The sequence below is a fragment of the Melospiza melodia genome, chromosome 6 (genome assembly GCF_035770615.1).
Source record: "Melospiza melodia melodia isolate bMelMel2 chromosome 6, bMelMel2.pri, whole genome shotgun sequence".
Classification (NCBI taxonomy): Eukaryota; Metazoa; Chordata; class Aves; order Passeriformes; family Passerellidae; genus Melospiza; species Melospiza melodia.
In genome coordinates, this window is record NC_086199.1 from 956,742 (window position 1) to 981,156 (window position 24,415).

At 53.4% G+C, this 24,415-nt stretch overlaps 2 protein-coding genes across 4 annotated transcripts in view; one reads left to right on the top strand and one right to left on the bottom strand.

The window, feature by feature from the left end:
* Window positions 1-2,436: 2,436 nt before the first annotated feature.
* Window positions 2,437-16,976, bottom strand: KLHL28 (kelch like family member 28). Its single transcript, XM_063159560.1, has 6 exons — window positions 16,907-16,976; window positions 13,134-13,481; window positions 11,474-12,024; window positions 7,472-7,915; window positions 4,436-4,644; window positions 2,437-3,455 (listed from the first exon to the last, which is right to left on the bottom strand). Exons 2-6 carry the CDS (start codon window positions 13,479-13,481, stop codon window positions 3,292-3,294), a joined length of 1,716 nt encoding a protein of 571 aa, XP_063015630.1. The 5' UTR covers window positions 16,907-16,976; the 3' UTR covers window positions 2,437-3,291.
* A 379-nt stretch (window positions 16,977-17,355) lies between these two features.
* TOGARAM1 (TOG array regulator of axonemal microtubules 1) overlaps window positions 17,356-24,415 on the top strand; it is a 34,305-nt gene continuing 27,245 nt past the window's right edge. For all 3 annotated transcript variants that reach the window (XM_063159567.1, XM_063159568.1, XM_063159569.1), the window contains exons 1-2: window positions 17,356-18,762; window positions 23,598-23,739. In XM_063159567.1, coding sequence (XP_063015637.1) covers window positions 17,356-18,762; window positions 23,598-23,739 — 1,549 coding nt within the window. The remainder of the gene's footprint in view (window positions 18,763-23,597; window positions 23,740-24,415) is intronic.

A 24,415-nucleotide genomic window follows, 5' to 3' on the forward strand; every position in this document is an offset into this window, starting at 1 on the left:
TTCCCATGGGATGGAGGAGCTGAAATCCCTTCGCTGATGGGAAAGGCTGGGAGAGCTGGGAATGTTCCCTGGAGAGGAGAAGGCTCCAGGGAGAGCTCAGAGCCCCTGGCAGGGCCTGAAGGGGCTCCAGGAGAGCTGCAGAGGGACTGGGGACAAGGGACGGAGGGACAGGAGCCAGGGAATGGCTCCCAGTGCCAGAGGGCAGGGATGGGTGGGAGATTGGGAATTGGGAATTCCTGGCTGGGCTGGGATTGCCAGAGCAGCTGTGGCTGCCCCTGGATCCCTGGCAGTGCCCAGGGCCAGGCTGGACACTGGGAGGTTCTCTTTGAGGTCCTCCTGGAACATTCTTTTCTCCAGGCAGAACAATCCCAATTGTCGCAGCCTTTCCATGGGCACGTCCCATTTCCCAGAGCAATAATAAGACTTAAAATCCCAGTGCTCTGATCCTGTGTGTGCTGGGGCTTGTCCTAGTGCATTAACAATAAATTAAAGCAGTGTGTGGGTAAAAATCAGGATTTGATCCTAAACAACCTGGAAAAGTGGGGGAGAAGGGGCAGCAGCCATGGGATGAGGACTTTCCATGAGAATGGGAGCAGCTCCAGAGGCTCCAGCACCACACAAACCAGGATTTCCCAGGTTTATTTCATTAAACAGCTTTGCATCCAATGGAATCAGCACAACAATGCCTGGAGAGCACAAGAACAGCACCCTGGGAGCTGCCAGAGAATCCCCACATGGCTCAGCTCTCATCCTGGGCAAATCAAAGACCACTTTTGTAGACAAAACAAAACCAGGACGTGGCTGCAAAAAAAATATATAAATATTTACAGGTAAAACCACAAATCTACAGGGATCAGTTTTTACCCCCAACCAAAGCAGTCTGGCCAAGCCCAAGTACAAAATTCCCTGTACAATTATTAAATCCTGCTAAAAATCTCAGTTTTCCTTGGGTTTAAAACAACACTCCACATAAGGCAAAATAAAGAAAGAAGAAAAAATAGGAATTACCATGCAGTTCTCTGTGTTTCAGGTCAATTGAAAGAATTGAAGGCAATTTGGGATGTTCTGCATTGTTTCCTCCAGTGAATGGGGATTTATGGATGGGAAGTTCACTGAAGCAATGTTATCTCCCAGAAACAATATTTGTGAACAACATGGACAAAAATTCCATCAAGTTGCTGGAAGGAAAGCATTGCTAGGAGGAGCTTGTAGATTATTATCTTTTAAAAAGCAGAAATTCTGAGCTGTATGAACACAAACTCAACCCTCTGTAAAGTGCAGTTTGAGAGATAAGGAACTGGAAATGGATGAAAACTGGGATTTTTTTTGTTGTGATCCATCCCTGGCAGTGCCCAAGGCCAGGTTGGACATTGGGGCTGGAGCACCCTGGGACAGTGGGAGGTGTCCCTGCCATGGCAGGGCTGGCACTGGGTGGGTTTTGGGTCCCTTCCCACCCAAACCATCCTGGTATTCCATGATTCCCTCTCCTCCATACACAAACATCCAAATTCAGCCTTGGAGCTCCTCCTGCCCTGCCAAGAGATGCCCTGGAATAATGAAATCGAGCTTTTATTGCTGTCACTGGAATGAATCCCTGTGGGCCAAATTAACAATTCCAGCGGTTTCAGTGCATTTTCTCTTATTTACATTTGAAATCCTGCTCAGTTCCACCAAATCTGAAGGAGACCTGCAGGATTTATGGTCTGAGCAATCACCTGGGATATGTGAATGATGTTTTATCGTGACAACACCCTCCTGGACTGGTGAAATCCCAGTGATTGGAATGGAGGAACTGGAGGAGCCTGGCAGCAACCAGCTCTCCAGGAATTCAGGATAAATCCAGAACACTCAACCCTCCCCATTTAGCAAAATCATAAAGAAATGGCTTTTAAAGCAGCTACTTCAAATATTATCGCACCTTTCAAAATAACACCGTGTGGGCTTGGAAAACAATCACCGAACACGTTAAAATAAAGGGAAAGGAAACTCTGGAGGCAAAAAAATCCCTAGTACCATGCCTGGCAATGGGCAGCCACCACAGAAACGTAAGGTAATTGAGATCAGAAGACAACCCAAAATGTGCTAAATTAGTTAAATTCCATTTTAAATGATGGTTAAACCCACAGCATCACTTTCTCTCTCTCTGGCCCAGTTTTCAGTGAGCTCAGGGCTGTGCTTAACCCAGTGGGACTGGGGTGAACCCCAGGAGCTGCCCCTCAGCAGGTCACACGTTTGGGATCAGCCCTGTGTGACCTCCCTGCACTGCTGTGAGGGCAGAACTGCCTGAAGAACCCGAGCAGGGGTGTCCCTGTTTGTGAGAATGAGAGCAATAAATCAGAAATCCCCCACTAAATACTCAAGGAGCTCATTCCACAGGGGTGAGACTGCAGAGCTGCAGGGGCACGGGGGGATGGAGCAAAGAAGAAACCAAACCAGTGGAACAATCCAAACATGCTTTATGCACCGAAATCAGGAACAGCCTCGGGGGTACCCCTACATTTAGCACCATTGTGAGATGGGAACACTCAGAGGAAGCAATCACACAGTCCTTGGAAAAAGGGGAACACGGACATGAGCGAGGATGGGATGGGCTGGGATGGAGGTTTTATTTATTGGGTATCATGCTAGGAATGCTGCTGCTGTGATTTCTCCTCACATTCCAACTGAAAGCACACAGCAGGATGAAGTCAGTTCATCTAGCACTCGTTTCTCCACGAGCAGAAAACAGAAAGGAAACGTTAAAAATGCAAATTCTCTCCGTCAAATCCAAAAACGTCCCGAGGAGGCAATAAACTTGCCTGGTAAACCTCTCCAAGGATCATCCCAGCCCTCCTAGCAGGAAGCAGGTGACAAAGGAGAGTACAGGCAACAACCTATGGCATTTATTATGTACAAACCTTGAGATACAGAAACAAGGCAGCCCTTGAGTTACCGGTCACGAAAAGCCCCTGGAGCTTTCCCGGTGCGCAGCCAGGCAGGGCTCAGCCCCCCTGCGCTCACCCCCACGCTCACCCAGCCTCCCCTGGCTCGGGAACTCCGCATTGCACAGGAGGAACAGACACAAGCTCTAGAAAGGGTCGGATGGACGCGTTCCCAACCGGATGGGGCATTCCCAACCGGACGCCAGCTCTCTCCCGAACCCCAGCCGCGAGCAGGGCAGGGTGCCAAAGGCAGCGGGACACGGAGCTCTGGCCCCGTGCTCCCACAGTACCGGAGGGTGCCCGGGCCCCGGGAGCGGCTCCCTGGCGGCCCCGGGCTCGGCTCCGGCCGCCCCGTGCGAGGGCAGCGGCCTCAGAGCGCCGTGAGGCCGAAGTTGCAGCGGCAGTACATCATCCCCGCCGAGTCCAGCCACGAGTCCGAGATGGGCTCGTACCTCTGCACCGTGTTCAGGTAGGAGGAGCCCGAGTGTCCCCCCACCACGTACAGGTGGTTATCGATCACTGCTGCGCCCACGCCTGCGGAGAGAGGAGAGCATCAAACCCTGCGGGATCAAACTCTGAGCATCAAACCCTGCAGGATCAAACCCTGCGGGATCAAACCCTGCGGGATCAAACCCTGTGGCACCCAACCCTGCGGCACCCAACCCTGCGGGATCAAACTCTGAGCATCAAACCCTGCAGGATCAAACCCTGTGGCACCCAACCCTGCAGGATCAAACCCTGCGGGATCAAACCCTGCAGCACCCAACCCTACGGCACCCAACCCTGCAGGATCAAACCCTGTGGCACCCAACCCTGCGGGAACCGGGCTCTGTCCCCACCCGGAGCCACCCAGAGAGCCCCCTCTGGCTAAAGAAAAGGGTTGTGAATGAGGAGCTCTCTCTGTTCGGGTCTGACACTCCTTTTGTGCTGTTCTCATTCCTTTTCCTACAATGAAACCTCCCTCTGTGCCAGTGCCCCATCAGGGACCGTGGGACAGAACCCAGGAGTGTCCTGAGCTGAAGGGACCCACAGGGCTCATCCCAAGCCCATCCCTGCCCAGACCCCCAACAATCCCACCCTGGGCATCCCTGGCAGCCTCGGGGCTGTGCCCATTCCCTGGGGAGCCTGGGCAGTGCCAGCACCCTCTGGAATAGTGGAACCTTTCCCTGATCTCCAGCCTGACCCTCTCTGGCCCAGCCCCAGCTTTTCCTGAGCCCTGTCCCTATCCCAGGGAGCTGCACCACAACCCTGCACCCCTGAATCTCCACACCCAACAAAACAGTGAGCACAAAAGTGCTGCTACCCATCACTGCTGAAATCCCTGAAAAAACAGGAGGTAGAGTAGAATTAGTACTTCCTATAATTTTTGTCACAGCTCAGCATTAATAAACTGAACTTGGAGAAATCCAGGTCCTTTCACAGAGTGCTGGAGTGACCCTCACCCAGAGATGGAGGCCCTGGCACTCTCCCTGCAGGTGTTACCAGCTCAGAGGTTCATCCCTGCCATGTCCCACCTGTCCTGGGCTCCTTCATGGGCCGGCACACCGTCCACTGGTTCTGGTGGGGGTCGTACCTCTCGATGCTGGACAGGTGGGACACCCCATTGTGTCCCCCCACCACGAAGATGAAGCCCAGCATGACCCCCACCCCAAAGTTTATCCGTTTGTCAGCCATGGAGGCCACGGTCTCCCAGGAGTTCTTGCTCGGATCGTAGCGTTCCATGCTGCAAGGCAAACACAGCTGTGAGACTGGGAGCTGGGAAATTCACTCCTGCAGTGGCACATGTCACACACACATTTTATGGAAAATCCTTTCCTTGGGATTTTTCTTCCTGAGAAGCTGGGAGGCCTCAGGTACAAAATGCAAACAATGGTTATCTGCTGCTGTGGAATGCAACAGGTGCATCTGGGATTGGTCTCATGGGGTTGTTTAGAATCAGTGGCCAATCACAGTCCAGACTGTCTCGGTCAGTCCCAAGCCTTTGTTATCATTCCTTTTCTATTCTTAGCTAGCCTTCTGATGAAATCCTTTCTTCTATTCTTTTAGTATAGTTTTAATGTAATCTATATCATAAAATAATAAATCAGCCTTCTGAAACATGGAGTCAGATCCTCATCTCTTCCCTCATCCTGGGACCCCTGTGAGCACCATCACAGGCACAGACACATCTGTGAGCCCAGGATCTGAGAAGGGAATTCCCTCCTGGGGTGGCACAGACACAACTTTGAGCTCAGCATCTGGGGAATTCACTCCTGGAATGTCACAGCTCCAGCTGGCTCTGCCAGAATTACTACACATATGGAATAATGGAACACAGAAGAAAGGGTTGGAGTTGATGGAAAATTCAGCGTTGCAGTTGCTTGGTACAACCCAACAGCAGCACCCAGAAATTGTGTTATCTCCTGGGAAGCATCAGTCACACCCCAGGGCACTTCCACAACCAAAGCAGCCCAACAGTGTTGCCAAAATTCAGTTTTAACCTATTTTTATAATATATTCAGTCAAAGGTTGGGCTCAATCATCTTAAAAGACTTTTCCATCCCAAAAGGCTCTGTGATATTTCCCCCTGGCACAGCAGCTGGTTCAACCTCTCCCATGTCCTCACTGTCCTGGATCTTCAGGTCACACTCTAAAACCAAGAGGTTCCTCAGAGCTGAGAGCTCCTTCAGCATGTCTGGTGTGATTTTTTAAAATAAGAATTTAAAATGCATATCACATAAATAACAATCTATTAAAATAATATCATAACCTAGTAAAATAATCTATTAAAATAATATAACCCAGTAAAAATTTATTAAAATATAATAATCTAGTAAAATAATATCATTATCTACTAAAATAATATAATAATCTATTAAAACAAAAATGCTGTGGGGAACTGAACACAATGCAGAGCTGAATTGTATTTCTGTGGCTACAAAGCAAATCCAAAATTACCTTGAGGCTGGCCTGAAAATAACATTCAGAGAGAAAAAGCATGTGGAGAGTGTATTTATATTCCTCAGGAAAAGCTCAAAAGAGGCTGCTGATCAAACCACTGAGGGCAGGAGAGGTTTCAGGATCAAAGGGAAATGAATTCTCATCGTTATTAATATTTCTGATCACTGTACAGATGGTCAGTCATTAACACACTCATGGCTCAGAGCTGCTCCTGCCCAAGCACAGAGAGGCAGGAGAAAAGGGAAGAGGAGATCAGCAGCAGAGTTTGGAAAAGGGGCTCATTACCCGGTGTGAGCTTGATTTAATGCCAGAGCTTGGAGGAGCCTGGTGCTGCATGGCATGGCTCAGCACTCACCCCTCCAATCATAAATAAAACCAGGATTATTCACAGAATATGGAACACCCTGAGTTAGAATGATCAAGGATCCATTTCTAATAGAAAGAAGAATCTTTTCCTAAAAGAAGAACCTTTTCCTAATATCCAACCTAAACCTCCCTGACTCAGCCTGAAGTATAAAAAGTCAATGCAATTCATAATCACAACACCTGGTGCCACCCTGCTGAACAATCCCTGTGTCCCTCCCTAGGAACAAGGGTTTCATTCTTTATTCAGCTCTTACACTTGCAGTTTATTATTCTGCTTCCTGAAGGGACATTCAGCTGATTTGTCCCCATCTGAATGATGGAAAATGATTCCTTTGGATACCTGGATGTCCCTGGACATCCTCAGGGAACAGAGGAGTTAATGAGCTGGTGGTTCCAGGAAAACTCCTAGGGAATGCAAGATCTGAAACAAGCCCTGGAGTCAGAGCAGAACTGCCCATCCTCAATCCTGCTATAAGCAGTAACACTAATTCAAGATCCCATCGGAGTTTTGTATTTATTTTGTTGTATTGAGCATGGGACAACTCCAATTCACCTCAGATCAGGGCTTTTGTGGTAAAGCTCAGCACCCACCCTCAGATTTTGCAGGTTTGAGCTCCAAGGCTCAGTAATGTGCAGGCATGTCTTTGTTTTCATCTTTTTGGTAAAATCACCTTTTAGGTGATCTAAATAAGAGCCTAAATAAGGTGGAACACACAAAGTGGAATAAAAATAAAGATTTCCCTTTTGACTGATGGGACTGGTATGACAGAACAGGGATTAATGAGGCCCAGGATCCATTGGAGATTATTTAATTGGGTGCCCAGGTGGGCACAGGGTCATCCCAACACGTTCCTGTTCATGTGGGCTGGGGAACGATGTAAAAGGCTGCCTGTGGGTTTTGCTGGTGCCCAGGTGGGCACAGGTCACCCCCAGCCCGTACCTGTTTGTGAGGGCAGGGAAGTATTTAAAAGGCTGCCTGTGGGGTTTGGTGGTGCCCAGGTGCCCCCAGCACACCCCTGTTCATGTGGGCAGGGAAGGATTAATGAACCTGCCCAGGGCGTTTTGGTTTTGCCCAGGTGCCCATCCCTGTTCACGTGGGCAGGGAAGGATTAATGAGCCTGCCTGTGGGGTTTGGTGATGCCCAGGTGTACCCAGGTGCCCGTACCTGTTCATGTGGGCAGGGAAGGATTAATGAGCCTGCCTGTGGGGTTTGGCGATGCCCAGGTGTACCCAGGTGCCCGTACCTGTTCATGTGGGCAGGCCCGTAGCCCCCGATGGCGTAGATCATGCCGTCCAGCACGGCGGCAGCGAAGCAGCTCCGCGTCCTGCTCATGGGTGCCACCAGCTGCCACTCCTTGCCCTTGGGCACGTACTTCTCCACGCTCCTGAGGTAGGACTGGCCGTCGTAGCCGCCCAGGGCGTAGAGCTCGCCGGCCAGCACGGCCACGCCCAGCGTGCTGCGGCTCTCGAACATCCTCTCCAGGGAGCTCCACGTGTTGGTGTCGGGGTCCCAGCACTCCACGGAGCTCTCGTGCTTCCTGTAGCTGATGCCCTGGCACACGTGGGTGGCGATGCCCCCCACCACGTACATCTTCTGCTCCAGCACGCACACCCCGAACTCGTAGCGGGGGATGCTCAGGGGGGCCAGCCCGATCCACGAGTCGTTCTGGGGGAAATACATCTCCATGCTGCAGGGGAAATGCACAGCCAGTCAGCAAAGGGAGAACTGGAATGGCTGAAAATGTGCCCCAAAGGGAGGGGAAAACACACCAACAACAAACCTAACCAGCCACACAAACGGGAGAGAGAAAAGCAAATTACAGAGAGGGGAGCAAGCATCTGCATTTACAAATGTACATTTAGAAACTACAGCTAGCAGTTTATAAATGTGGATTTTATGTGCTCTCTGTAATTTAAACAGTGTCCACGTAGCACAAACTACCCTGAAAAATACATCTTTAAAACAGCTTATTTCTTTTAAACAGCATTTTAAACCTTAAATCTAAGGCTAAACCCTATACCTTAAAGCTAAACCCTAAACCTTAAAGCTCAACCCTCAAGCTAAACCCTAAACCTTAAAGCTCAACCTTAAAATACCATTTTCTTTTAATTATACTCAGTGTGAGTACACTCAGGGTCTAGTTTGCCCCATATAAAGTCTAGCCAATCTACCTGAATAGTTTAATTAATAATTTAGCTAAATAATTAAGAGGCTATCTGGTTCAGAGGAAACATGATCTGTTCAAAAACCATACAGGAGCGTGAGGCCCCTGGAGAGCCGGCAGGCAGTAAGAGCCTGAAACAGGAGCTGCTGAGACACCAGAGAGCAGAGATTAAATATATTCTAAGTGATTTTGTTATTATGAAGCACCAAAAAATTGAAAATAATCCAAATTATACTGGAAGGCTACATTTTATAGTCACTGAAGAAGGTGGGAAAGAAGCAGAGCTGAAGAATATCAGAGAATGACTTTAGTCACTCAAACATTTTTTTTATGAAGAACAAAAGTCCCTTTATTTTTTAAGTCTATAAACCCATCTGGCTTAATATCAGTGACTATCACTGGGAAAATCAACTTGAAATGACTTTGGTACCTCTGAACGCAGGGAAAAGCACACCCAGCTCTGGCCAGGTTTTCACAAGTGCCTCTCCCTGCAAGCACAGAACTGTCCCAGCAAAGCAGATGCCAGAATGTGCTCCAGAACCCAGCTGTGGGACCAGTTCAGGCAGCCTGCCTGGGCACAGGAACACTCCTGGGGCTGCTCAGGCACACTGAACATCAAAGCTCTGTCAGTGCAAGTACAAATGGATATTTGTATAGGAACGGCCCACACACAGTTTAACCAGCAGCTCTGGGAATGCTAATCCCATGTTCTGAGCACACCCAGCCACACCAGCCTGGGACATAAAGTTGTTTTTCTCCCTCTTTTGTTCCTTCTGCTCCCAGGAGGAGCCTCAGGGACTCTCCAGGAACTGAGGAGGTTCATTCTTGAATGCAGTGAAGGAGGGGCAGCCACTGTTCCTGCCTGCACAGACACCTGCCCACAGCTGGGATTGAAGCCAGGGTCACACCATGATCCAGAACTCCTTCATGGAACCCCAGCATCCCTGAGGCTGGAAAAGAGCTCCAAGATCAGAGTCCCAGCTGTGCCAATGCCCACCCTGTGCCCAGCCCAGAGCTCTCAGTGCCACCTCCAGGGATGGGGACCGCAATCCTCCCTGGGCAGCCACTTCCATTTTCTCCTTTAAACAATTCCTCCTGCAAATATCCTGTAATCCCTCAGAACAGACAGAGGCAGAGCTCAGATCTGTCCCTCTCTTCTGGATGGAGAAATCCAACCATTCATTCCCAAAACTCAGGAATGGCAGCCACTAAATAACACAGGACAGCTGCTGGGGAGACAATTCCTGCTTCCCGAGAGGAACTTTTGTCCTAAATCCCATCCCAGGATCAACAATGGAAAAACTGGAGCGAAACCCTCCCTGGCATTACTGACATACGTTCAGATTAGATTGGATATTTCATCAAAATCAGCCCAAAAATCTTATCAAAATCTTATCAAAATGAGCCCCAAGCTGGAACTCCCAGGTACAATTTTCTATGGGGAAATTCCTGCTGTGCCCAGCCTGAGGCCGTTCCCTCTGCTCCTGTCCCTGTTCCCTGGAGCAGAGCCCGACCCCCCGGCTGTGCCCTCCTGGCAGGAGCTGTAGGGAAAAGCCTCCCTGAGCCTCCTTTCTGCTCCTTCACTCTGCTCTGATTAACTCTATTTTAATTCCAATTTTGAATTATCAGGAAGCACATTTGTCAGACAGCAAGGTAATTTTTTATGATTTGTTTGTAATAATAACAAATCAGAGGGAAAATTAAGTAAATACCTGGAAGGAAAAATAAGAACTGTGCAGACTTAATTAACCTTATTAACTCAATCAACAGAATGAAAATTATTCCAGAGCTTTTTTGTTTGCACAAACAAATGTCTGGCACAAACAAAACCCCCTAACACTGCAAATTATTAATGAAATTTAAAAAAGCATTTTGAAGTTGGGGATAATCCTTGTTAAAAAAAACTGCTGAAGAGTTTTTGTGGAGCAACTTGGGTCTCATTCTTGTTAAAAAAACAGGAAGCCTGCTGGGGAGTTTTTACGGAAGAACTTGGGGCTCATCCTTGCTAAAAAAAAACTGCTGAAGAGTTTTTATGGAAGAACTTGGGGCTCATGCTGGTTAAAAAAAACCTGCTGGAGAGTTTTAATGGAGAAACTTGGGGCTCATTCTAGTAAAAAAAAGAAAACCTGCTGAACAGTTTGTTATGGAGAAACTTTGGGTTCATCCTTGTTAAAAAAAAGAAAACATGCTGGAGAGTTTTTATGGAGAAACTTGGGACTCACGCTGGTTGAAAAAACCTGGTGAAGAATTTTTATGGAAGAACTTGGGGCTCATCCTTGTTAATAAAACCTGCTGAAGAGTTTTTATGGAAGAACTTGGGTCTCATGCTGGTTAAAAATAGAAAACCTGATGAAGAGTTTCTATGAAGGAACTTGGGGCTCATCCCTGTTAAAAAAAAAGAAAACCTGCTGCACAGTTTCTATGGAGAAATTTTGGGTTCATCCTTGTTAAAAAAGCCCGCTGGAGAGTTTTTGTGGAGGAACTTGGGGCTCATCCCTGTTAAAAAAGGAAAACCTGCTGAAGAGTTTTTATGGAGAAAAAAGACCCTGGGGCTCATCCCTGTTAAAAAGACCTGCTGAAGAGTTTTTGTGCAGAAACTTTGGGTTCATCCGTGTTAAAAAAAACTGCTGGAGATTTTAATGGAGCAACTTGGGGCTCATCCTTGTTAAAAAAAGAAAACCTGCTGCACAATTTTTATGGAAGAACTTGGGGTTCATGGTGGTTAAAAAAATAAGAAAACCTTCTGAAGAGTTTTTATGGAGGAACTTGGAACTCAACCTGCTGAGGAGTTTCTATGGAGGAACTTGGGGCTCATCCTTGTCAAAGAAAACCTACTGAAGAGTTTTTATGGAGGAACTCGGGGCTCATCCTTGTTAAAGAAAACCTGCTGAAGAGTTTTTATGGAGGAACTCGGGGCTCATCCTTGTTAAAGAAAACCTGCTGAAGAGTTTTTATGGAGGAAAAGAACAACCCCACCCCGCAAACCCTGGTGGCACTCGCAGATCCCTTCCAGCCCCAGAGATGGGGGATCCCAGCGTGCCCTGCCAGGGGTGCCAGGCAGCGCCCAGAGCTGCTCCTCACCTCTCCAGGCAGGCGAAGAGGCCGGCCTTGCCCCCCACGGCACAGAGCACCTTGGGCGCGCAGCGGGGCCGCGTCAGCAGCATGGTCTGGTGGGACAGTCTGTGCTCGGGCATGAAGTGGTACTTGAGGGCCTCGTTGAGCAGGTGCTTGCAGGTGTGGTCGTCCCGGATCAGGTGGTTGGCCTCGTAGAGGCGCGTGAGGAACTTGACGCTGAGCAGGGGCAGGCGCACGCAGTGCAGCAGCTGCGCCAGGTACTTCTGGCGCTCCTGCACGTCGTACTTGATCCAGGCCTCCAGGGCGTAGAACACCGTCTCCTCCGTCAGCACGTTCAGGCAGTCGTTGGACACGATCTCGTCCAGCTCCGAGTGCGTCAGCTCCAGGAACTCCTCGGTCTGGCACACGTCCTCGAAGTTCTGGCAGATGAACTTGCTGGCGGCCAGGTACAGCTCGCGGCAGCCGTAGGTCTCGGCGAAGCGCGAGATGCCGATGCAGTTGCCGGGGTCCAGCTGGCTCTCCAGGAAGGCGCAGCACTCCTTGACCACCAGCTTGACCTGTATTGGAATTAAATACCAATATTGCCATGCCTGGGCTCGTCTGGCCTTGCTGCTGGACCAAAGGTGGCAGCTGGGGTGGTTTCACCCCACAGACACCTCTGGCTGGCTGGGTGTGTGGTGTGTCACCCCACAGACACCTCTGGCTGGCTGGGTGTGTGGTGTGTCACCCCACAGACACCTCTGGCTGGCTGGGTGTGTGCTGTGTCACCCCACAGACACCTCTGGCTGGCTGGATGCTGGAGCTGGCGCTTGGGACAAGGCCAGGCATGCAGGAGCTCAGGTTTACCTCTGGTGGAGAAGCTTTAAGGCGAGGTGAAGGAAAAAGGAGTCGGGTTCTGCTGGAGGGTTTGATCCAGAGCTTTATTCCTGGCACACAGGCCTCTGAATGCAGCAACAGCTCCAACAGAACTCCCTCACCCCGTGGCTGCAGTGTCTTTTAACCCCAGGGAGAGGGGAAGGAAGGGGTACAGATCCCACCAACCAGGTAAGGGGGGGAAGTCTCAGGGGACAAATGACACCTGGATGGCCCAATGTCCCCAGGGCCGAGAGGCGTCTTTTGAACTCTGCCAATTGTCGCAGACATCTTTTCATTAAAAATCCTTTCTTAGGATTTTTCCTTCTGAGAAGCTGAGAGGCTTCAGGAACAAAATGTGAACAATGGTTATCTGCTGCTGTGGAATGCAACAGGTGCATCTGGGATTGGTCTCATGGGGTTGTTTCTAATTAATGGCCAATCATAGCAGAGCTGACTCGGACAGAGAGTCTGAGGCAGATGCCTTTGTTATCATTCTTTCCTTGCTATTCTTAGCTAGCCTTCTGAGATGAAACCTTCTCTTCCATTCTTTTTAGTACAGTTTTAATGTAATATATATCATTAAATAATGAATCAAGCCTTCTGTAACATGGAGTCAGATCTCTGTCTCTTCCCTCATGCTCAGACCCCTGTGACCCCGTCACAGGCAATCACTCGGTGCCCTTGCTGGGATGCCAAGACTGACGGACAGCTCTCAGCAAGGGGGCCAGGGAGGGGAAGGAACGGGCCGTTGGCACAGCTGGGGAAGGAGCTGGCACACTGAGACAGGCCGTTCCACGGCAGCACAACAGACCTGCAGCAGGTTGGCGGCGGGCAGCAGCGACTCCACGGTGTCCTGCGAGATGAAGACGGTGCCGGTGTAGGCGTACTCCACGATGGCCTGCAGCGCCGCCTCGTCCACGCACTGGAACTCCACCTCGGCGTTCTCCTTCTCCGACAGGTTCCCGGTGAACATGGCCTTGAAGTAGGGGCTGATGCTGGCCAGCACGGCCTTGTGCGCGTGGATCTTGGCCTCGCCGGCGCGCAGCACCACGTCACAGAGCTCCTGGTGCTGCCGCAGCAGGTTCAGGCCCTGCAGCAGCTGCTCCGAGTGCAGCGGGGTCAGCTTGGCCAGCAGGAACGGCGGGGACGACCCGTCCATCTGGGGCAAACACAGTCACAGCTGTCACCTCGTGGTTTGGCACACGCAACAGGGAAAAGGTGTTTTGCTGTCTAATAAAGTCCCCGGTTCCCCTTTCAACCCTTACTTGCTGCACTTTTTCATGCAAGTTAAATCCAGGACTTCAAATGTTCATTAATAGTCTATGCTAGATTCAACTCTCAATTAAAAACCCCACAACCGTCACTTTGTTTTGTTCTGGAGTAAAATATGATTTGATTGTGCAGGGCCAGGAGCTGGACTGACGATCCCTGTGGATCCCTTCCCACTCAGGATACTCTGTGAGTCTACATCAAGGGTTTGAGAGAACTGAACAGCGGCTGAAACAGAAACAAACACAGATAACTAAAGAAAACAACTGGCTTATTTGAGATGAAGTTTTAGAAGTTCTTAAACTCCTTTTGTGCAGTTTAATTCCTGCACTAAACTCCTTTTGTTCAGCTCCCTGCCTGCTCAGTGCTCCTGGGGAGCAGCCCAGTCCTGCTGTGCCTGTCTCTGGCAGGGAGCAGCTCCCCATTCCCCCTGCCAGCCACCCCCACAGAGCCAGCGGGGCTGGAGCAGATTCCTGTGCTGTGGAAGCACAGAGGAGCACAGGAGAAAGGGGAGATCCCCACCTCACCTCACCCTGTGGCTCCCACCGTGCCAGGAAATCCCTGCTGGGATGGGCTCAGCCTCTGGAGGGCTCAGAGCTGCCCAGGTGAGCAGGGACAGGCTGAGCACCTGGAACTCTCAGCACTCCCCAGGTGAGCAGGGACAGGCTGAGCACCTGGAACTCTCAGCACTCCCCAGGTGAGCAGGGACAGGCTGAGCACCTGGAACTCTCAGCACTCCCCAGGTGAGCAGGGACAGGCTGAGCACCTGGAACTCTCAGCACTCCCCAGGTGAGCAGGGACAGGCTGAGCACCTGGAACTCTGAGCACTCCCCAGGTGAGCAGGGACAGGCTGAGCACCTGGAACTCTCAGCACTCCCCAGCCCTGGCAGCTGCCCACGCTCCCCAGGAGCTGCAGGAGAGCAGAATCCTCACTCCCCCACACAGCTGCTCTCCCCCATGTCCCGTGCACATCGTGACACCGGAGCCCCCGGGTTCCTGCCCTAATTGGAGGCACCTGCTCTAATTCCAGCTCCCTGAGCACTGCCAGGGTACAGCAGCTCTTTGTTCAGCCCCCAGCCCTGCTCTGCTGAGAGGTGGAGGGTAAGGATGTGTCAGGATCCTGGGCCACAATCCCATTGTTCTGCAGGGAACAGCCCCCCACTCCTGAGCAGAGCAGCTTTTGATTTGCTAAATGATCCCTGCAAGATCTCGCTTCTTTTATCTTCATAATAAGTTCATCATCTGCACAGCTCCTTAAATGACACCTCACTTGCAGGTGAGCCCACTTAAAAGTGCTTAATTGGAAATAATCAAATGGGTTGCCAACGTTTAAATGCAGAATACAATAGCAGTGACAGGGAAGGGGCTGAAGAAGCTCTTACCCACCAAGAGATAAATAAGCTCTCCTATTATCACTCTTCACTGGAAAAATAACTGAAAAAAACTCATTTAAGTGTATCTGCAAAAGACAACGTTTTCCCTACCACAATTTTGCAGCGCAAATTATCCATGGAAAAATTTAAAAATTTAAAATCATAAAAAACCTGTCCAGGAGCTAAAAGAATGTACTTCCCTTTTGTGTTTGTGTTCAGTTCCTGGTTTGATCATACAAACACACAAAAATCAGGAAACACAAGGCACCACCACATGGAAAAAGGAGCGGTCCCAGTTCAGATGCAAAACCTGCCAGAACACCTATAAATAACCACATTTAAGGTATTCTGCACCAATAAAACTTCCTGTACCACTCTGGTAGAACCTTTCACCCCTCTGCATGGCCAGGCTCACCCATATAATGGATTTGCTGTTATTAATTTTACTTTTTAGCAAGAAATCAGCAGCGGGAGCATGAAGCAGCCCTGGAATTGCATCCCAGCCCAGCGACCCATGCTCAGGACACCAAACGGCTCTGGGCTCTCAGATCCTCCCAGCCCGAGGCTAAAGCTTATCTCAACCTCAGCAGGGGCTGGACACAAAGAGGGGAACCCAGGGAACACCTGAGCCGGGGCTGTGGGTGTGCACAGGGGCTGGACACAAAGAGAGGAACCCAGAACCCAGGGAACACCTGAGCCGGGGCTGTGGGTGTGCACAGGGGCTGGACACAAAGAGGATATCCCAGGGAACACCTGAGCCGGGGCTGTGGGTGTGCACAGGGGCTGGACACAAAGAGGATATCCCAGGGAACACCTGAGCTGGGCTGTGGGTGTGCTGGGGACTGGACACAAAGAGAGGAACCCAGGGAACACCTGAGCTGGGCTGTGGGTGTGCACAGGGACTGGACACAAAGAGAGGAACCAGGGAACACCTGAGCTGGGGTGTGGGTGTGCACAGGGGCTGGACACAAAGAGGATATCCCAGGGAACACCTGAGCTGGGCTGTGGGTGTGCTGGGGACTGGACACAAAGAGGGGAACCCAGGGAACACCTGAGCTGGGGCTGTGGGTGTGCTGGGGACTGGACACAAAGAGGATATCCCAGGGAACACCTGAGCTGGGCTGTGGGTGTGCTGGGGACTGGACACAAAGAGAGGTACCCAGAACCCAGGGAACACCTGAGCTGGGCTGTGGGTGTGCACAGGGACTGGACACAAAGAGAGGAATCAGGGAACACCTGAGCCGGGGCTGTGGGTGTGCACAGGGGCTGGACACAAAGAGAGGTACCCGGGAACATCTGAGCCGGGGCTGTGGGTGTGCTGGGGAGCACCACAGGAGCTGCGGGCTCTGCCCTGCCCTGTCCCGAGCGCGGGTTTGGGACCGCCAGGGACGGGGCTGGGCTGGATCTGCGACGGTCAGAGAGCCTGAGCCGGGCTGAGCGCGGCTCCAACACCCGGGGCAAGAGAGACCAACACAGCAGAGACCCCCTGCTTCTGGAACTGCTGCTCTGCCCGGTGCTCATCCCGGTGCCCCGGCTCCACTCTCGGCCGGGGCTCGGAGCAAGCTGGGTCCCAGTGTCCCTGCCCAGGGTCCCTTCGGTGCCCCGGCTCCGTTCTCAGCCGGGTCCCGGAGCGCGCTGGGCTCCCGGTGTCCCTGCACAGGGTCCCGGAGCACGCCCAGGCTCCTCCCAGCCCACACTGCTCCAGGTCCCGGAGCACTCCGGGCTCCCGGTGTCCCTGCCCACGGTCCCTCCCAGCCCACAGTGCTCCCGGTCCCCGCGGCTCCGCCACTCTCCCCGTGCCTGGCGGGCCCGCCGCGCAGCCGCTCCCGCCGCACTCGCATCCCGCCCGGGGACGTATGGCCCCCCTCACGGCCACCCCGCGGCAGTGTCCCGGCCGTGTCCCCGCCGTGTCCCGGCCGTGCAGCGCCGGCCCCGCTCCCACCTGTGCCGGGGTGCCCCGGGCCCGGCCCGGCCGCGCCGCCGCCGCCTCGTTCCGCCGCTCCGCCACCGCCCGTCCGTCACTTCCGGCCGCCCCGCCCCGCGCGCCCCGCCAATCAACGGCCGCGCCGCCGCACACACCCACACCCGCCGGCCCCCGGGCGCTACCACAGCGCGCACCGCGCGGGGGGCACGCCGCGCTTTCGCTTCCCCGCCGGTTTTGCTTCACCCCATCCCCGCCGCTCGAGCGACGCTGCTCTCGGCTTCTCCGCCACCGCGCCCGCGCCCCGTCCCGCCCGCAGCGGCCCGAGGAGAAGTAGCGGAGGTACGCGTGTGCCCCCCCGCTCGCCGCGGCGTGGTCGGCCCCGCGCCGGCGCGGCACGCGGCGCCCCCTGGCGACGGCGGCGTTGCCGGGCGGGGCCTGAGGGCCGCCCATGGCCGCGGCCTCGGGCCATGGCGGAGCCGCCGCCAGGAGCCGCCGCTCCGCGGGGCCGCGGCCGGGCCTGGGAGCGCGGCGGCTCCGCGCAGCACCGTGAGGACGGCACGGAGCCCCCCGGCCCCGCTCACAACGGTCCGGGCACGGAGCTCTCCGGCCCCGCTCACAACGGTTCGGACGCGGATCCCCCTGGCCCCGCTTTGAACGGTCCGGGCACGGATGCCCCCGGCCCCATTCAGGACGGTTCGGACACGGAGCCCCCCGGTCCCGCTGAGGACGGGCCGGGCACGGAGCCCCCCGGCTATGCTCACAACGGTTCGGGCACGGAGCCCCCCAGCCCCGCTGAGGACGGGCCGGGCACCGAGGACGCGGCCGCCCCGCTGGGGCCGGAGCTGCCGCTGGTGCCGCCGGAGCTCCGCGCGCGGCTGCTGGACCGGCGGGACTACCGGGGCCGCGCGCAGGCCGTGGAGCAGCTGCGGCGGGCGGTGGAGGGCTGCAGCCCGGCCGCGCTGGGCGCCGCTCCCGCCGCCGCGCTGCTGGGGCTGATCGCGCTGCTGGACGCGCTGCTGCACGACCCCAACTTCGCGGTGGCGCGGGGCGCGCTGGAGGTGACCCGGCTGCTGGCGCTGCGCCTCGGCCGCCGCGTCCCCGCCGTGCTGGCCCCGCTGGTGTGCGCGGCCGCCCGGGCGCTGGGGGACGCGCAGCCGGCCATGCGGCGGGACAGCGCCCGGCTGCTGCTGCGCCTGATGGCGGCGGCCGGGCCGCGGCCCGTGCTGCGGCTGCTGCTGCAGGAGCGGCTGCTGCGGCACCGCAGCGCCCGGCTCCGCGAGGAGCTGCTCCACACGTGCATCGCCGCGCTGCTCGCCTTCCCCGCCGCCGAGCTGGACCTGCCCCAGCTGGCGGCCGCGCTGGCGCCGGCGCTGCTGGACGCCAAGCGCAGGGTCCGGCACGCCGCCATGGAGGCGATGGCCGCGCTGGCCTCGGCCATGGGTCCCGGCGACGCGGGCGCGCTGCTCCGCGCCCTGGACGCCGTGGAGCTGCGGGCCGGCGGCGCGGGGGCGGCGCTGGCCGTGCGGGCCCGGCTGGCCCGGAACGCGCTGCCCCGGCTGGGCCAGCAGGGACTCGTGGAGTACGGAGTGCCCCTGCCCTGCTCCGGCCGCTGCCGCGGGCCCTGCCCGCCGCCCGGCCCCGACACCGAGTGGCTGCTGATGGGCAGCCGCAGCCGCAGCGCGCACGGGCACTGCGGGCACCCCGCCTGCCGCGGTGCCCTGCACGGCCCCGCCTGTGCCCGGCGGGGAACGAGCCCCAGGAGGGTCCTGAGCGCCGGCAGAGGCAAAAACAAGCTGCCCTGGGAGAGCGAGCCGGCTGCGGACGGGGAAGGCGGCTCGGGGGTGAGGATGCCCGTCGCGAAGGGCGTGGAGCAGGTATGGAGCTCCCCGGGGCCTTTATACTTAAAGCGTTTCCAAAGGGAGGATGAAGAGTTGTCAGGGGCTTGTTAAGTGAGAGGTGTTTGGGAGGAATGGCTGCTGTTTCATGGATCTCTACACTCAGATCTCTCTGGGAAGGTAATTTTGGAAATTTGGGAATTATGTCAGATTCAACCAGGCAATTTACCAGACTACTTACAAAGAAATACATTAATCTTTTTTTGAGACATGAGACACTCCTTATGTCTGACAGTAATGACATGACTGACATGTCAACAATGACAGGTGAACTGCTGGGAATGAGCACAAAACTGGGGAAAACAGCCTTTATTTGTTTGTTTGTGTTTGAAGGTGTGGGACTGACTGCAGAGGGTTTCCTGTTTGGGGGGAAACAGAGCCACTCCTTCAGCTCAGGCTCTGAAGGCAGAGCTGCGGGATGGGGCTGAGCCAGGGCTCTTTGGGATAAACCCGGTGGCTGCCAGGTGCCTGTGTGGCTCTTGCTCCTTGGGCTGATCCAAGCAGGAAAAATGTAGGTCAGGCTGGAGTAAGGATTCTGGCTGGGTTTGGTGTAATCACCTCCTGACCACGTCGGCAGCTGGAAAGGGGAGGAACCTCTGGAAAATTGTCCAGGTTCTTTCTCCTTTGCCAGTGTTTCTGTGTTTTGGATCTCACACGTGGGGGTGTGTCTCTGTGTGGTGTTTTTTCCGTTGTGTTTTGGGGTTTTTTTTAAGTGGACACGTTTGATTGATCAGAACTCAATGTCCTGTGGGGGAGCTGAAGCAAACAGAGCTGAGGCAATGAGAGGCTGTGCGGAGCAGATTGCTCAGTGCCACATTTACGCACTCAGATTTTCATTCCCAGTTGCTTGGTAACTTGTTGCTGGGCTGGATGAGGTCATGGACAGTGGGTGCTCCTCTGCAGCCTGGCTGTGGGGCAGGCCCTTAACCAAATAAACCCAGGTCGTGTTTCCGTGCTGTCAGACCTTGAGGTTCATGCCTAGACTTGAATGCTCCTCTCTTCCCCTGGTGCCTGTGTTACCTCTCCTGAGGCTCCTAAAGGCATCTGTACCCTCCTGAGCTGCTGAATCAGTTCCCTTGGGATAGCTGCAAACCGGGCTGGGACAGCAAGATGTGTAGGAAACACCTCTGCAGCAAGAAGGGTTTCCTTTCTGGACAGTTTTTCAGTATTAACTAATACAGCTTGTAAAAAACGGCAACAAAAAACGGTGCCAGTGTTCTCCTGGGAGGTTGGGCCAGGCCCTGCTGGTTTTCTGCAGCTGTGAGCAAAAAGCAAGTTAATACAGGCACCAACGCCTGGCTGGGGCTTGGAAAGGAGGAACATTCCCTGCCTGGACAGCAAGGCAGTCAGGGAGGGGCTCTGGGAATGGTCCTTTTCTGAGAGGAATGAGCCCTTTGTACATGTGGTTGTGTTTATCTCTAACGTGGGAGGAGTTTCCAGCCCTGCAGAGGGAGAGAGAGCCAGGAGCTTGTGGGCTCTGTGGGGTTGGTGTGTAAAGTGCCTTTGGAGGTGGGGAAAATCACCAATTGCTTGAATGGTTTGGTTAAAAGGACCTCAAACCCCACCCAGTGCCAGCCCTGCCATGGCAGGGACACCTCCCACTGTCCCAGGGTGCCCCAGTGCCCAGCCTGGCCTTGGGCACTGCCAGGGATCCAGGGGCAGCCACAGCTGCTCTGGCAATCCCAGCCCAGCCAGGAATTCCCAATTCCCAATCTCCCACCCATCCCTGCCCTCTGGGAACCTGACTGGGCCCAGGATGAATTGGAGTCCTGCTGGCCAGACCCCAGTTCCTGTAAAGGAAACTTAAAACAGCAGGGTGCTTTAATAGTGGAGTAATTACCTAATTGCTGTAGTTGATGCCTTTGCTGCTCCTTCTTCACATCCTGATCCTTTGTGTCATCACATCTGACTGAAGCTCTCTGGGGCAGGGACCCTGTCCAGTGGTGCTGGTGACCCGAGGGGGCAGCTGGGGCTGGGCCAGGGGAGGTTTAGGTTGGATATTAGGAAAAGCTTCTTCTCAGAGGGTGCTGGCCCTGCCCAGGCTGCCCAGGGAATGGGCACAGCCTGAGGCTGCCAGAGCTCCAGGGGGGTTTGGACAGCACTGCCAGGGGTGCCCAGGGTGGGGTTGCTGGGGGTCTGGGCAGGGATGGGGCTGGGATGATCCCTGTGGGCCCCTCCAGCTCAGGACATTCCGTGGATCTGTCTTGGCTGCAGGAAGGTGGCTTGTGTTTTCAGTCTGGGAATGCAAACCCGGCTGTGTTCCCTGGGCCGAGGACATTCCAGGAGCTGTGTGTCCAGCTCCTGTCCCTGGGCCATCCAGGAATCTGCATCTGTGTGGGGAGTCTGCCCTGCATCTGCCCTTAGCTCCCTCAGTAAGGAAAATGCATTTATCATGCATAAATCTCAGGCAGTCAGCTGCTTTCTGGACATGTCAAATATTAATTATTAATTCAGACATTCCTTTGAAATGAATTTGCTTAAAAATTAACTTTTGGAGTCATTCTGTGGCTGAAGGGATGCATAGAAGTAGCTTAATGTTTAAAGCTGTTTCTCTGCCAGTGTTTTTAGGGTCATGTTACAGGTGGTTGTCCAAGGCTGTGTCTAGACTTTCCTTATCAGATAAGGTGTGAGTAAAACATGTGTAAGTTAATGTGTACTGAAAATAAAAGGCAGATAAGGCACATGGACTCCTGGGTTTGTGTGGCAGCCTCTGCAGAGCTGTGGGCTCCCCATCCCTGGAGCTGCTCAGGGGCAGGTGGGAATTTGGAATATTGCAGGTGAGAGTTTCTCCTGGCACACACAGACCCTGCAGGCCCTTCCCTGCTGCTGAAGGTACCTTGGGTGCCCAGAGGGTCCTTTTGGGGGAAACAGGAGCATTTTAACATTTCACTGGACATGTAAGGCCTTCCACAAAGTTCATGTGAACTGTGGGATCCCCCTCACTCTGTGTGGAAATTTTCTCATTTCCATATTGATCTGATAACTGGAGAAATTGATAGCTGGGCTTTGTGGGGTGATCAAAGGACCTGAGAAATCCTATTTATGGAAAAACATTTCTAAGGGTCAGAGGGACACAGAGGGTGAGCAATGTGTGGGATGCAGGTGTCCCTTCCTTGGGTGTCCCTCTAGGATCTGAGCCCTGCTGTTTCTGGAGCTGTGGGAGGATTTTGGGGAGGTGTTGTTCTGTCTTTGTGTGGTGTTGGTCTCTTTGTGGGAGAACATTGTGATGCTGCTGGTGTTGGATTAGGAGCACCTTTGGTGTCCCCAGTGGCACAGCTCCACAGGGAGGGGATGCAGGGAGGGAATGTTTGCTGTGATCCCAGCTTGGACACTGGGCTTGGAGCAGCCTGGGGCAGTGGAAGGTGTGGGATGGGACCCATGGGATGGGATGAGATGGGATCCATGGGATGGGATGGGATGGGATGGGATCTATGGGATGGGATGGGATGGATGGGATGGGATCCATGGGATGGGATGGGATCCATGGGATGGGATCTATGGGATGGGATGGGATCCATGGGATCCATGGGATGGGATGGGATGGATGAGATGGGGTCCATGGGATGGGATGTGATGGGATGAGATCTATGGGATGGAATGGGATGGGATCCATGGGATGGGATGGGATTTAAGGTCCCTTTCCACCCAAACCATTCCAGGATTCCGTCATGGGTCACTCTCAAGGGCTGTGCTTTGATAACCAAGTTACCAATTCCTTGGTGGATGGATTCAGGTGTTTTCCAGCATGTGTGGAATTTAAAGGAATCTGAACCCTTTAGAGGAATCCCTTTTCTAGGATCTGTTATCCCAGGGAAACATCTATCAGCTTTGGGATTGCTGTATTTCCCACCTCCAAGGCTGTTCAGTGAATTTGCAATGCTGTAATTATAATTTGGGTACAAAGAAGCAGAGTTTTCCCTCCTGGAGCTGGGCTGGGAACAGCTGAGCAAAGCTGTGCAGTCATGGCAGTGTTGGAATTTACTCCTTCTGCGTATGTTGCTCTATCTGTATGGGAGAATGGGATGGAAGTTTGTCCTGTACCAGCTCCTGAGCAGGAAATTCCCCCTCTCCCAGCTGAAACCAGGCTGAGGTGGTTTGCACAAGGAATATTTCATTATGGGCTGAAGGATCTGTGGATGGAATAGTGTTTGGTGATTGCAGGAGTGGGAATGCCAAGGTCTCACATCTTTTATCCCAAATAACCTGGAATAAACCACTTCAGCATTTTCCTGCTTCTTGTCCTCCTGTATCTCTCAGAAGGAAGAGCAGCCTGGGAATGACCTAAATCACTGATTTTACTGATTAAATAAAACATTTATATAAAGCATGACCTTTTCTTTGTTAAATATTGGTATTATTGAGATTTTCCCCCTACCTATAGCCCATCCTCAGTAACAGCTGCTGGTGTTGGCAGCACAGTTTTAGACTGGAGTGTATGTTTGGCAAGAATCTGGAGTGTGTGGGATGGGATCCATGGGATGGGATCCATGTTCAGTTCTGGGATTTTGGGGTTCTCTTGTCTATTTAAACACTTCCCCATCTAAAGCACATAGTTCAAATGGTCAGTGTTTAATTTTTAAAATAGTTCCATTCTCTACCAGTTGGGTTTTTATTCCCCTTTCAGTGTGAGTAGTTTTAACCTGTATTTTAGTAAGACCTGCAAACCAGCTAAAACTCTTTCTAATGCTTAAAATACTCAGATATTGGGTAGGTGGGAAAGTGAAGCTTGTGTGGGAGTGTTTGTAGCTGTGCTGTTTGCCCAGAGCAGGGCTGTGCTTTCGCGTCCCACACAGTTTATTTTGCTTTCCCTGCAGTTGGCTGCAGCCAGTGATCCCCTGCAGCCCCCGAAGGCCCAGCCCTCCCAGGGGATCCCAGGCAGTGCTGAGCTGCTCTTCAGCAGGAGCAGAACCTCCAGGACTGTGGAGCTGGCCCCTGAGCACCCTGCCCTTGCTGCTGGTGAGTGGGGGCACAGGGACGGGCTGCAGCTGCCAGGGCAGGACAGATTTCATGTGGGAAATGAATTTGTAGAGAAAAAACCCATCACAGTATGGGGAGAGATGTGTTGTCCCAGTGGGGAGGGAAGGTAGAGGTGGATTTTTGGTGGAAACTACAACTCCTGCCACTCTGAAGTTATCTTAGAAAACCCATTTAGACAGTCAATGGCCTCTTGAACAGAAAAATTTGAATGCTCTCAAAAAAACTGTAAGTGAACAACTACAAAAATTAGAAAGTGAACAAGTACAAGAAGGCCACATTAAACCTACAAAGACTCCCTAGAATTGCCCAGTTTTTGTCATTCACAAGGAGACCTCTGACTCCTAGAGATTGCTCCATGACCTAGAGAGCATCACTGAGATCACAGAGGACATGGGGCCTGTGCAGCCAGGACTTGCTTCTCTCTGAGTGATTCCAAGGGCCTGGCCTCTTGTTGCCTTGCACATTTCAGTGGCCAGAAGGATCTGGAAAGCCTGGGCAAGACCAGACCTGAGGGACTGTGTCCCCATGGCCCTGGGCCCTGTCCTTGTCCCCCCTGGGGAGTGCTGCCCTTGCCAAGTTTGCTGCCTTGGGTTTTGAGGTGTTTGCTGCCCTTCATTGTCACACTCTCAAAGAGGGGATTGTTCAGGGGTTCCTT